The 14,677-nt window shown below is 45.5% G+C and overlaps 1 protein-coding gene across 6 annotated transcripts in view; it reads right to left on the bottom strand.

The window, feature by feature from the left end:
• RNF185 (ring finger protein 185) overlaps positions 1 to 14,677 on the bottom strand; it is a 121,106-nt gene that overhangs the window by 14,802 nt on the left and 91,627 nt on the right. For 4 of the 6 annotated variants that reach the window (XM_086942834.1, XM_086942836.1, XM_086942835.1 and 1 more), the window contains exons 3-5: positions 11,527 to 11,545; positions 7,548 to 7,660; positions 7,200 to 7,254 (exon numbers count right to left, since the gene is read on the bottom strand). In XM_086942834.1, the coding sequence (XP_086798960.1) occupies positions 7,200 to 7,254; positions 7,548 to 7,660; positions 11,527 to 11,545 (187 nt within the window). The remainder of the gene's footprint in view (positions 1 to 7,199; positions 7,255 to 7,547; positions 7,661 to 11,526; positions 11,546 to 14,677) is intronic. The other 2 variants (XM_086942838.1, XM_086942839.1) reach the window with 1 other exon arrangement.

Consider the following 14,677-nt stretch of genomic DNA (forward strand, 5'->3'; position numbering starts at 1 on the left):
CAACAAGCTGCAACTGCAATCGTATGTGGTTCCCCCTTATCGCTCCATTTCTTTCAGCATTACATTGAAAAAACCCATTTCTCTAATGAGAAAAGATACAGCTGACCTAGTCTACCAGCCGTATTGAATTAGCCATATATCACAGACAAATATAAAGAAAGCAGGGGTGGTCAAGATGTATAAAGGAGCATAAGAGACTATGTAAAATTATGTAAAATAAAGTGCCGACTTTATGTCTGTTTCGAACACGCTCCATGTCTCCAAGTGTTCTTTTTCCAAGTAAAATCCTTATTTTCGAACACATGGAGATGCGACGGGTCCGGCCATATACCCTAGCTAGATATTAAGCCACAGATAACTACCAAAGCGCAAGAGTGTAATTTTTTCACGTAGTGCCGGTAACCGGCGGCCATTTTTGTCGACGCTCCAGCTTTCAAGTTTGCCGAATACACTTCTGCATCCCAACGGAAGCAGAGGCAGCAGACCAGCCCCCGATGAAGCCTCTTTTTCGCGGTCTTTTTCACCATTCAATGACCGATAAATACCAGGATGTCAGACACACAAAGGTAACCCACGGAGCGGCACGGAGGCGCAATGGAGGAGTATAATCAAAGGTAAAGTGAGTAAGACTACGGCCAAAAGTCTGTATTCTATGGCCGTGTTGCACTGCAGCTTAGACTTATTTCAACGCTTACTCTTCGCAGTGACTATATGAACAAAACCTCTGATGCCAAGCTCATGGGGCACAATTACAATTGAAAAATGTATGTATACTTGAAAAAGTTTTACAAATTACATCATACCAATGTATTAAGACAAGTATGCCGTTCGCTAATATCATTTTACTTTGACAACGAGTGGCTATCAGTACAGATCTACCAGTTACTTTACCAATCCTAAAGCACGCAAATAGTTGTTTTCTTTTGTAAACAACTGACATAAGTTTTTTGAAAATCCATTGAAACTGCAGCAGTTCAATTGCTGAGCGCCCACAGTACCTAATAACCTGAATATTGTGTCTTGTTCGTAGATGTATGAATGAAACGTGCGTGTGTGTGAGTTCTTTGATGAAACTGAAAAAACTGCAAAATGACCTCAAATAATGACAATTTTCGCCGGTTTAAACATAAGGATCACTAAATATAGAATCCATGACAAGAAAAAAAGACTATGAGAAAAATATATCACTTCTCTCTACAGGTCAAACTGAGATCTACATAAATATAATGTGTCATTGTGAAATGAGTTTCAGAAATAATGTTTTTTGATCCTTTATTTCTGGTTTCTTTTCCTTTGTTTATTTTTCCTTAGAGACCAAACTGGGTCACCATTTTTCCTTTGTTTATTTTTCCTTACAGAGACCAAACTGGGTCACCATTTTTTCTCACAAGGGCCTACTCAAGCCCTGGAATAAATAAAGTAGCTTATTTTAGCTAGTTTATTTTAGGAAAGTGGGCATATTATACATTAGTTAGTTTCTTGAGTGTAGTAGGGATCAACATAGGTCCTGATGAGTAAGCAGAGGGGGTCTGCTTACGAAACATGTCGACCAAGTAGGGCATAGTACTTAACCCTACCACAACCCCTTTTTAACATTTACAGCTAGGGAAGCAAAGAATTTATTTTTTTCCACTAGCCAGGGAATTTTTAAAGTTTTCACTTAATCCTTTCAACCCCTACCACTCACACAAATTCTCCAAAACCACACATAGCCAATCGTCATAACAACAAGTGCTCCCGCGTAGTTCGCAGGTCGCAGCACGCCCCGCCCCATAGAGGGACGGGAAGACCCCAATGATAAAGCATGACACTATGGGAGTCATAGTGTGTGAGGGGTATTTTAAAAACACATAACGCTTTTCCTTGTCAACCACAAGGATTAGAAACTCACTGTACTTATTTTTCACTACATATTTAAATGATAGACATTTAATAAGAGGGAACTGGTGCAGGCAACTCAAAGGCTACAGAGCGGCTGCACTCTGGCACTGACAGATACTTTAATGACCTCCTTCGGGACTCCTTAGTCTGAGGAACTGGAGGATTCCCAGAGGAACACTGGAGCAGTTACACCGCAAACTGCAATCGTTTCATCAGCTTATATTTCACTTTCTGGCCTCATTATTCTCCATATTTTCCTTGTTTCGATCTCATTTGCATTCTACGTGCAGGACAGCCCATTGACAAACATCCCAGACTTGTAAGGAAAGATCCCAAAAAGTTGGGTCAGAAAGCGAGCTTCACAGCTGTCAGTTTATTGACTTTTGTGAAACTGTCCTCATGTACCCGTGCACTGAAATAATTTACCGCCCAGTGCAAAAAACAAAGCAGGAACCTACATGAAGGCAGCTTTTATAATTCTTAAAGACAGCATGGTAATCAAACACAAGGAAAACATGCAATCATAATACACGCTCCATGTGGGATTAAACACTCATGCCAACCTATCGGACAATTCTTTTATGACTACACTGCCAGATCTTGGCTGACTTATTTGATTAGATACTTGAAACCCAATGCAGAGTGATTTAGGAAATAATTCAATGTTAAGTTTTAAGGTAATGATTTTTTATGAGAAATTCTTGAAGTGCATTAGGACTTAAAAAAGTAACTCTGAAGAAATATCTGGGTCTCAAGGGTACACCTGGATGACTACAGTATAACTGGGCCACATGCCGAACACAGGGCGAGATGGTGTCCATTTATTGTGAAATTATCAGTAACAAGGTCTGAGGCAGTGAATGCTCCCTTGTTGAGACTTCGGGCCAGGTGTACCATTTACTGGTTGCTCAAAAACTGGCCCAATTTATGATCAGTATTTTTCAAATCAGTAAAGAATTTTACTGACCAAAATAGATGCTAATGAGATGATTTGTCAAATTCTGTTTTAGAGTGGGTCGTAATTAAACCTCCCTCATTAATATTGATGAATTAAGTCGCAAATTGTGTTTAGAGGCTGTAAGAGTGATGGTGACCAGCTAATTAATGGTAGCAGACCACCAAGTATGTGAATGACTTTCAAAAAACTTTCTTTTCATTGTACCTAATTTTACTTCAAGGAATCCGGGATATATTTCATGTTTGAGACATGGCAGGCGTTCCCTGCACTACTGCCTAATCCCCAACATACAAAGGACGAATTAGTTAATATTTCCAACACAGGAGTTAGTAACATTTCAAGGTCTGTGACCGGATTTTATCAGGAAAACACTGATACATTGCATTAAAAAAACTGCATTTGTAAGGGACACCTACAGCACACTTCTTCTAAATTTCGATTCGCTATGGGGTCGGAATTGGAATGGAATAAGTTTTTATATAGCGTGATAGCTACCCGCAGGCGTCCTAGCGCTTTAACAGAATACAGGTGGGTGAGGCGGGTCAAGATTGTGGGCGATCCGACGTCATGTTGACTGACATGATTGTCAGAAATGGGGCAGGCAGCACAACACAAGTGCGCATGAGTGGGGACGGAGGTCGAATTTTTCCTCCGTGCCCACTCATGCGCACTATTGTCTGTCCTGCTGGCGCATGCCCATTAGGAGAGCGAGGGTTGAGCAAAGGCTCAAACCTCGGTCTCCTAATGGGCAGGTGCAGGGCGGTGAACAGCCCTGCTCTAAGAGGGTTTGCCAGCAGTGACGTTGCATTTGTTTGTAGGCGCCAACCAACAGGACACTGGGGCCAGAGCAGAGGCGACATTGACCCGGTCCGGTAAGTTTTTTATTTTATTTTAAATCTCCCCCCGGCCCGGCCCCCACCCCTGCGTGGTCCACTGGTGACACTGGTGTCGTAGACACTTTAAATTGCTTGCCTGAAGTCCCGACACTTTGAACAAGATGCTATCGTTTCAGAGTCTGTACCGCTGCTGCTCATTTCTGCTTTATCCTTTTTCTGTATTTTCTAAGCCCTTATTTCAAGCACAGTGAACCCTCACCGAGGCCAGCAGCCCTCAGAGTTAGAGCACACATTCCTCTCCCTAAGGCTACATGCTAATTGCATCTTAGACCAAAGGAGTGTCCAACTGTAATCGCTTGTGTAAAAAAAAAAAAAAAAAAACAGTGACGACAGGTAGATGGGGGCCATACAACAGGTCCCCATGGCACGACTCTGCTCATAGTAAATACCGTAAACTATTTCTGCACACGCTGAGTGCATTATATTCAATTTAAGTTATTTTAGCTCTGACAGTACATTTAAAGACGGTTTGTTTCCTATACTATTCATGGACCGGCGCCCACTGACAGCATTATAACTGGCGACCAAGACAAGTAAAGGGCTTACTCGAAAAGTTTCCAAAGCTGCCTGGAATGCTGCACATAAGAGCCTCGACCTGCTGGCCACACGGCTCGACACTCAGCTTGCTGCGGCTGTAGGTGGCACCTGCGTCCGCCTGGGCGGCGTAAGCCAGAACTGCTCGACTTCACATGCACACAATCCAGACTGGTGCATCCAAAAATACCAAAAGCAGTTTTCAGATTTGCCTGGATATTCCTGTGTTAAAGAAAGATAAAGCCAGCGAAGAAATCTTCCTTCTGCGATCCCTCAAAAACAATCAATTAACCTGGTGGTGTAACGTGAAACACTAAAGACTAATTTGTTCTCTTTTGAACCTGCTCAACTAGTGAATGGCGCCTGCCTCCCCTTTCTCTGATCCCTCTAGACTCTTTTCGTCTCTGACCGACTTGTTATTGTCCTTCTCGGTCATATTGTTATGAGCCGGTATGGTCAATGTAGAGCACGCCAATAACCATTACCTGAGATCTCTCTTCCTTAAATACTTCAGAAGAGAATTAAATGAATAAACACATCTGCGTTGCATGTCAATGCGTGTCTTTAAATCCGAGATGTGAATTCTGAAGGCCAGTTTATTATCTAATGTAATGGTCGGCCTGATTTAGTGTTGTGCCGATGAGCACAGGTCCTGATAAAGCACTATTTTGAAGTTGAGCGCTATCGTCACTTATGCGGACTCCCGGAGAGTGATTTGGGTGCTATCTGCAACTTCCACAAAGGTTACACATATTACGCATGCAAAAATGACGCAATGTTACCCATGCAGAATTATGGTCATTGCTTAGACCAGTTATCTTTTGGCACTAGGATTCCACGCACAGACGGGTCACGCCACATTGCATGACCAGCTATGTGTCACTGCACGGATGTGTTTGTGCTGTTCCAAGTCCTAGGGGGGTGTTTGTGCTGTTCCTAGGGGTGTTTGTGCTGTTCCTGGGGGTGTTTGTGCTGTTCCTGGGGGTGTTTGTGCTGTTCCTGGGGGTGTTTGTGCTGTTCCTGGGGGTGTTTGTGCTGTTCCTAGGAGTGTGTGTGCTGTTCGTAGGTGTGTTTGTGCTGTTCGTAGGTGTGTTTGTGCTGTTCCTAGGAGTGTTTGTGCTGTTCCTAGGAGTGTTTGTGCTGTTCCTAGGAGTGTTTGTGCTGTTCCTAGGAGTGTTTGTGCTGTTCCTAGTAGTGTTTGTGCTGTTCCTAGGAGTGTTTGTGCTGTTCCTAGGAGTGTTTGTGCTGTTCCTAGGAGTGTTTGTGCTGTTCCTAGGAGTGTTTGTGCTGTTCCTAGAGATGTTTGTGCTGTTCCTAGAGATGTTTGTGCTGTTCCTACGAGCGATTGTGCTGTTCCTGGGGGTGTTTGTGCTGCTCCTAGGAGTGTTTGTGCTGTTCACTAGAAAGCAATTGCAGTTTTTAATCGGTCAATGATCTGCGTGTTTTTTGGATCCATCCCTGGGGGTGAACCCCTGGAACCCCCGTAGGATGTTCAGGCTCGCTCGCCACAGTGAAGTACGACAATTGTTTTACGCCCCGCCACTTTCAAATGTCACCAGCCGCCACTGTACAGGGGAGCGCCAAACACAAGAGGTAGTCAAGCTGACACATACTGACCAAAAAGCAAGCAAATGAACTACGATTAAGCCAACCTATGGTAAGCAATGGACAGGCTTTAAGTCCCCTGTAAGTAAACAAAATGTCTCGGTGTGTCCCAAGTGTAACCTACATACTGTACAACATATGCCCATCTTCGAGAAATGGAATGGTGGCCAATCCAGACTTCTTACCAACAAAGCTAACCCCATTCTCTGGCCCCGATAGCGCATGGGCAAAGGAGGCTGGCTGCGTTTCAATAGAAAGGGCAAAGTATAAGTAATCTGGCCTTGTCTGCATCACAGTAGATGGCTGACACAGGAAGGTGTAAGTCAAAAGCGCTGGACTAGGTTGGTTTGGCTACATATGGATTTGATGCAGCGTAATTGCAGTAGCAAGGTTTGATGTAACAGACTGTGCTTGAGTAAAGTACCCCTGTTAAGTGAGCATCATAGAACGATTAATGTGGCCTGACTAGATACAAATCAGACAGTGTTGCGGCACAGAGACCTAGCATGGTAAGTTTTAGACAAAGTTGCATTAAGAGGTCCTGGCTGGGTCCGTCTCACATAAGGCTTGACCCAGTGTGAATCGGAGAGGTGGAGCATGTTGTCCTGGTTAGGTATGGATCACAGAGAGTTCTAGTCAGCGGTCTGGGTAGAAGGGATCTGTACAGTGGTCTGGCTAGGAGGACTGTGCAGTGGTCTTGTTCAGAAAGTTTCAGATTGTGCTCTTTACGGTGGTCTGGTTAGCCAAACAGGTCAGAATTGAGAAGTCTAGCTGAGCAATAAATCTTCTAGGATCAGTATAGGCCTATTTTATAGACAGACCATGAATGTTTATTTTAAAGGCAGCTGCAGATACACTGACCTTCACTGAAGGGTGCGCCTGCCAAACAAACAAACTCAACTAACTAACCCAACCCTTCCTATCCCCCAACAGCCTTAGGTACAACATTTACAAAATTCCTCATATGAGCATTGACTGCCAATGTTGAGACATCGAGGACAGTCAGTCCCACCCTACACAAAAAATATTTGATGGAGGTCACGGTCCTTCAGTAACTGCTCTGAAGGTGGTCTCTTGGCACGATTTACACTGATATTAACATTCAGTTCACTCCAATTTGACATTGGCATAGAGTTCCGCCTACCCGGTCCACTCCCTAATATTATAACCTTCTACAGAGATTAAGCGCTACATCTAATCTCTTACCATACTGCAGGCAAAGTTCGACAGCCGAGAACTCCTGCCCCACAACTTCAAGCACACAGAGAAACAATCAAACCATCTGTTACGGGGGAACCCCAACCACCCCCTAGTCCCCTACTTACCCCTCTATTCTCAGGCTCCGGCCTCTGTCCTTGTGGCCGAGGAGGGGTTTTCTCTCTGTGGAGGAAGAAGCATTGAAATTAGAGGTCAGCTGTGCTGCAAAGTATTTCTCTTCACACCAAACCATTCATAAAACACATGCTCCCGCAAACAGGTCATGCTTTTTCGCACTCATCACCACCTCCTTTTCACTGCCAAAGAGAACACATTCAAGTGCATTACATGAACACCCTTAAAAGTAAGTGAACCCAGTACAGTTTCACCACTCTATAAATAGATCCTCCCCTTTTCCTGTGCTTTCCCTCTCACAGTCCTATTCATATACTCCAGCCAAGCTGCCCATGGCTTACCTGGGGTCCTGCTGTCCAGTACTACCTCTCCCATACAGTGGAATAACTTTTTCTCTGCTTATGCCGGCTTTACATACAGGACAGACTTGCCGGTTGGGTCGGGTCTCCAGCCACTGAAATTACGAAAACAACAAAGAGGAAGGAATTCAGTAGAACGGACACTACAAGCAGCTAAGAGATAAACAGCACTTTCACAACAGCAGCAGAAGCAACAAGCCTGAGCAATAGCACCACAAAAGAACCGATGACAGGGGAAGGCATGAAGGAACGTGAACTGCAGAAACAGCGGCTATTACAATTAGGTTAAAATCTGTGTTTCATCACTTCTTGCCCAGGGGATTAGATTTATTATCTCAGAATACAGCGAATGGTTAGCCACACACGTTTTACCACTAAGAGATTTTTATACACAAGCATGCCATGCAGGACCCCTTTCGTTTCTATATGCACTTCCTGAAGGAGAGTTGATTGTAGCAAATAGGTTAGAAGGTGAAAAGGAGATTATATAAAACTCGGGGAACAAAATAGGAGGATTTTTTTTCATCACAACGTAATCATATTATACCGCTTGTTTTTGTCCCTTAATTTCTTTAATTGCTTCTTCGCTTTATCATTTCTACACATGAAAAGTAAAGCTCACTGAGCTGTTGAGAAATGGGGAGGTTTCTCTGAAAGGCCAGTGGGGACTGATGAGGGTCAGTCGAATGTCACATCTCACTATACCAGCCTTTCAGAGGAACCTTGTGTGCCTGTTGGAGAAATCTGCCACTTTAGCTTAGGAACGTACAAGTTTCGCTACTAGGTTCGAAGACCTATAAATAAAATTGCCATTCTTTCAGGCAAGAAATAGATCCGTACAATTTCCCTCTTCTATCACCATTTATTTATACATATTCTACAAGCCCTTCTGGGTGCAAATGATCACATTTTGCACAATGCTTCACATTAACGGGAAGAAGCATCACCAAAAACCTCTGTGCCAGAAGCTAATAGCTGAGGGAACCTGGTCAAGAAGCCAATGAAGTAGAGACTGAGTCACAGGACATTCCATGCTCAGTCACTCTCTTCTCCAAGCCTATAAAGGAGAGTGTGATGCAGTGCACCGCCACTCTGCTCACCAAGCCGATGAAAGAGAGAGTCAAAGGACAACCATGCCCGGTCTTCCCCATGACTATGAAGGAAAGTCAGGCGTGCAACACCCATTGGGCTCACGGGGCTTCACCCCGCCCACGCCCACCCCCACCCCCCTCCCCCCCCCCCCCCCCCCACCCCCCTCCGTTGTGTGTGTCAGCCCGGGTGGAGACAGCTTCGCGGGCTGGCGAGCATCTAATTGCAGCTGCACCCGAGTACTTAACAGGTCTCGTAAAGACCATTTACTTGTAAACGAGGCTTTTGTTGTGTGTCACCCCTTCTTACAGCCACTCTGTCCGTGGTTGGAAGAATTAGCCCCCCCAAGAAAATATTATCCAGCCGCCCCGAAATTTGGCTCTAGTTGCCCGCCTGAGGAGAGTGCCACTGGACATCCGATGCACTGTCAGGCTCCTCTCTAAGCCAGTGAGCCAAAGTGCTATATGACATTCAATACATTGTAACTCACCTCTCCAAGACAATGAGCAAGAGCAGTGCTTCCCAAACATTTTAGAACCAGGACCCAATTTTTAGAATGACAAATGTTCGCAACCTACCAAGCTTTAATGGACATGAGACGGGTGATTATTTTTAATGTAAGTAATGCATCATGTGGTAGCGCACTGCCAATTACAGATAGCAAATGGTCTATTGAAATGGGCATTACATTTGCACCGACATGCAGTTTTACTAATATAATTGTGTTATACATAAATGATAATGTATAGAAATCAGGTTTCAGTGAATATCGTAAGTGTGTTGATTTGTTTTGATCCTATGAAAATCTTTGTTGCCATCACACATGAGATTACAAAAGAGGGCTTCATTTCTTAACTGCTGGTTTTATACACTATATCTAAAGGTATTTACATGTTGTGTATTACAAAACATTACATCCAACAGCCTTTCCTCTCACACTCCCCAAAAAGATTGTCAAATAATCCTCTTTACTTTTCTTTCTCAGACTGCAAAGTGAGAGAAATTTGTACAACCCAATCCCCATGCTAAAAAAATGAGCAGCAATTAGTCAACAGCTGTAGCCTGGCATTTGACCTCTGGTTTTGAAGCACCGGCAAATGTAACCAGATAAATACAGAATTTAAAGGCATCTTTATTTAGTGCTTGGACATTCGGGACTCACCGAAAAGATCGGTGGGTTGCAACCCACTGTTAGGGAACAAAGAGCTAGAGTGCTACAGGATATCTGATGCACTGTCACTCTCCTCTCCAAGCCAATGAGAGAAAGTCAGAGGGCATCCGATGCTCTCGCACTCACTTCTCCAAGCGAAAGAGAGAGAGAGAGAGAGTCATAGAGGGCATCCAATGCACTCTCACTCACCTCTCCAAGCCAAAGAGAGAGTCATAGAGTTCATCCGATGTACCCTCACTCACCTCTCGAAGCCAAAGAGAGAGTTGTAGAGGGCATCCGATGTACTCTCACTCACCTCTCGAAGCCAAAGAGAGAGTCATAGAGGGAGTCTGATGCACTCTCATTCACCTCTCCAAGCCAAAGTGAGTGTCAGAGGACATCCGATGCACTCTCACACCTCAAGAAGCCAAAGAAAGAGAGTATAGAGGGCATCCGATGCACTCTCACTCACCTCTCCAAGCCAAAGAGAGAGTCATAGAGGGCATCCGATGCACTCTCACTTGCCTCGCCAAGCCAAAGAGAGGGAGTCACAGAGGGGATCTGATGCACTCCCACTCACCTCTCGAAGCCAAAGAGAGAGAGTCATAGAGGGCATCCGATGCACTCTCACTCACCTCTCCAAGCCAAAGAGAGGGAGTCACAGAGAGCATCCGATGCACTCCCACTCACCTCTCGAAGCCAAAGAGAGTCATAGAGTGCATCCGATGCACTCTCACTCACCTCTCGAAGCCAAAGAGAGACAGTCATAGAAGGCGTTCGATGCACTGTAACTCTCCTCTCCAAGCCAAAGAGAGTCATAGAGGGCATCCGATGCACTCCCACTCACCTCTCAAAGCCAAAGAGAGGGAGTCACAGAGTGTATTCGATACACTGGCAATCTCCTCTCCAAGCAAAAGAGAGAGAGTCAGAGGGCATCCGATGCACTCTCACTCTCGTCAAACAATTAAGTGAGATTCCTACTCGGTATCCTTGGTGGCATCACTTTCCTCTTTCCCCAACAAACATTATGTGGCCGTGACATAGGCTGTAGATTCTCCCCTGACTGCAATACCAAATCCAGCCACTAGAGGTCAGTATTGCGCTGTAGAGTGCCGTGCTCACTCTTCCACAGGTAGTGAAAGAGGCAGTTTCCGATAATTCACGGCCTCCAAGCAAAGTGCAAGGCAGCCACAACGTCAGCACACATGGGAGGGACTCCGTGCAAGGGTCAGCTGTGAGAGGACACTGTGCAGAGAGTGAGGCTGTGCATGGGTCAGCTCAGAGGCGCAACGAGAGTCAAATTTGGAAGGCTGATTCTGGCTGCAGGGGCTCTAAGGAGGGGCGAGGGCGACATCAAAGCCTCATTAACAAGCAAAAGTTCGTTTAAAGACCTGTGAAGTGCTCGGGTGCGGCTGTGTGTGTGCCCGAGAACGAGAAGAGGTCTCATCCCGGGCTGACACACACGACGAGGGGGCTGAAACCCTTTGAGTCCAATGGGCGTTGCGCGCCTGGGTCAGCTATGTGTGCACATTATTCTGAGAGTGAAACTGTGCAAGGGTGAGCTGGGAGTGAGACTGTGCAAGGGTCAGCTGGGAGTGAGACTGTGCAAGGGTCAGCTGTGTGTGGACACTGCTGCGCGCTGGAGCACCCTGTGGGAAAAGAACGCACAGGCGCAGCAGGGCAAAATATTTTTTTTTTAAACCACACATTTCGACATCTTACCTGATGCAAACAAGGCCAACTGTCAGCGTTCCCAGGAGAGCAAGCACAAAAGAGAGAGGGGGAGGGGAGGAGAGAAAGAGAGAAAAAAACATGTTAGCATTGTACAATATACTTTCCTGCAGCAACAACACCCCAAGACAGGAAAACGGGTCGAAGCGGCTGGGGCCATGAGGTTCAACACCAGAATAGCCACGAAAAAGAAGAGTCATGAATGTAGCACGTTGAAAGAAAGTAGAAGCGACCCAGGGGACACAAAACCAGATTAATAACTTAAAAAGAAGTGATGCTGGGGTTAGAAGATCTAAAACCGGAGTAAAGACAGCAGAGAAAGCTTAGCCATCCCGGACTGACAACAACAGCCAGGTAAGAACCGGAAAAGAGGGGGAAACCGGCCAAGAGACAGTACCAGACTAGGACGACAGAGTCCCAAAACTTGACATCATTGAAAACCACGCAAAGGGGACAGAGGCAACTTCTCAAGTATGGCATTGGTGTAAGACGCCACCAATCTGGGACTGAGGACCCAAGAAACACTTCCAATGTTTCACTGTGATGGGTTACGTCAGAGGGGGTAAGGAGAAGAAGAAAGGAGTCATGCAAAATACAAGATATAAAACATGAAGATTCATGAGGAAACAAGCCAAAAGCAGTAAAGTGAGATGGGATACTTGCCATCTGCATTGCCAGTGAGAGGGCCCCAGGCTTCACTAGCACTTAACAAGTAAGGTATTGTCTCCCAGGAAGTGAACAGTTCTAACCTCCCTAGCTGAAGAAAGCAGGGCCTTCCGAGGTCCGCACCTTCCACGTCTCCTGTGGGGTGGCCACTCCTTTCAAACACAGTTGTGGCATCTATATTGTCCAGTGAAAGATCTTTCCGCCCCTCACCCTTTCCTCAGTGGGAACACTGAAGGTTACTTTAAGCACCGCAAACACATTTGAACACAGGATTTGAAACCTATCCCTTGCGCACTTAAGAGGACGCAATCGTGAACCTCAAATGCTGTTTTGCACAGTTGTTACTGAAAATAGGCTGCATGAATGTCTGTACCCTACAATCCACCAAGACATACACCGTCCTTTTCTGAATTAACTAATGAAGTGCCTCCATTAGCTCCGTCACCATCTTGTCCAAAACTAGTTTTTTGCCACAACACAAACTGAAGTCTGACCAGACCAGTTTCCCAAACCCACTCTCAATGTGGCTATTTTGGCCATTCTTCCCAGTCGAGTAATTCTGAGAAGGCGCACCGAGCAGTGGCCAATGTGCCAAGTTCTTGAATAGCAACTGGGAATAAAGCGGTTCTTCTTGCTCTGCTTCTTGGATTATGACACAGAAGGATGGCTGAGAGATCTTGGACTGGACACAGAAACCTTTGCAGCTCGAGCAGACGATTAATCAATCATTCATCCCAGTGACAACTGGTTGCCCAACACAGGAGATTCCTTGCCCTGCAGAAAGGTTACATCTCGAAATCGATGCTGTGTGCCCTACAGAGTCGCAAACACAAACTCCCTGCTGCACTACAGGCTTTCCTTGGCAGGAACGGCAAACTGCAGATTACAGTACAAACATATTGGGCACATGGGGCATCGGTCTTGTAAAGACCAGCCAAGTCTACATTTCTTTCTCAGTTCAGCATTTCATATATAGGTACACTACATTCCCAACCATACCCTAACTTCAGCTCGTTTTATTCTCTTACATTTCAGTTACTGGCCTGAGTTTGCCTGGAAAACAAGAGCATCCTTTTAAATCTTTGCCATAAACGGCGTCGTCCAGTGCTGGAGCCTCTCTCGCCAGTCCAATCTCAATTCATGGCCGCCCTGTTTACAACGACATGCTTGCCTGTCCGGCTGTACCCTTACAGTAGTAAAATATCTCTGACCAGTTATACGCTGACCCTACTCTTCTGGAGAGTAAACAGACAGAATCCCTCGACTCTCTATAGGACTTCCAGGAACAACTTGTACTTTTTTGGGAGCTTACACCTGAAATTGCAACTGCTGACACCTCCTTTGAGGAGGGTGGATTATCTTTGTTGGCTAGCTCATCTGCCGTTTAATTGCTCCACTAGAGTGTCGTGACACCCAGGACTCTGCTCTACTGCCCCTGAACAATCGCACCTGTAGGTCTTATTGGCTCCAAGGAGTCGGCAGACAAAAGCTGGGCAACCGGTCACCACTACAGTGCACTAACTGAAGATCATTCAGTCAAAACTTAAAGTGGCAACGTAGGTTCCCTGCACGCTCTCTGGAATTCAGCCATGTTTTTTTGACCCAGGGTGCAGCCCCTCTCTCCAGTCACAGAGGGAAATCAACTGGCAGTTCTATTTCCTCAAGAGGCCCCTTTAGACCTGCAGGTTTGTCGTGGTCAAGGCTAATTTCACATATGGTCTCTACGGAAATGATTTCCGGACTAAGTCTATCCGCAAAAGACCTGTGCCACCAGCATCATTGTCCTGTCCCACCTTAACTAAGCAAATTGCATATTTAATGCATTACCTAAATGTGGGCTCCCTCGACTTGAAAGATTACAGGATTTCTGCAGCCAGGCCAGGCGCGTACTCGCAAACATATAGGTTGAGGCTTCAAAAAAGGGGACTCATACGTATTACTGGCAACCACACAGCCCTGAAATTCTCCTGTGAGCTACTCCTGAGAGTACTTCAATAACAGAAAAATGGACAGGAGTCAGGGGGAAGGCGGCATACCTTTGTACTCACTGATGAAGACAGAAAAGGATGGGCCCTGTCAATAAGTGGGCAGGCGCCCAAAATCCACCCCATCCCTAGAGGACACCATTCACCACCAGGGTTTAATTTGTAAACAAATGAGTGCCACGGCTCAAAGTTTTGCTCAGAAGCTCTTTGTTAGTACTGTTGACTGTCAGAGTGCCAAATACCAAGGTTGAGTAGCCTCAATTCCACATCATGGCTCTTTAATCCACCACCAGACACTCCATGTCCCTTGATGTCACTCTTGCAGGTTCATTCTTACTACCGTTGTCACTTTTTTTGACTTTGTCTTCTGTGTTTTTCGGTCTCTTGCTCGGAGTCAGTCTGATGAGCTAAAATAAATGCTGGTTCCCAAAAATGAGTGCCGGTGTACCCCACCTGCAACCACCGGCTCAAATTAAGCACTATTCACCACT

This window comes from Lissotriton vulgaris, chromosome 11 (assembly GCF_964263255.1).
Source record: "Lissotriton vulgaris chromosome 11, aLisVul1.2, whole genome shotgun sequence".
NCBI lineage: Eukaryota > Metazoa > Chordata > Amphibia > Caudata > Salamandridae > Lissotriton > Lissotriton vulgaris.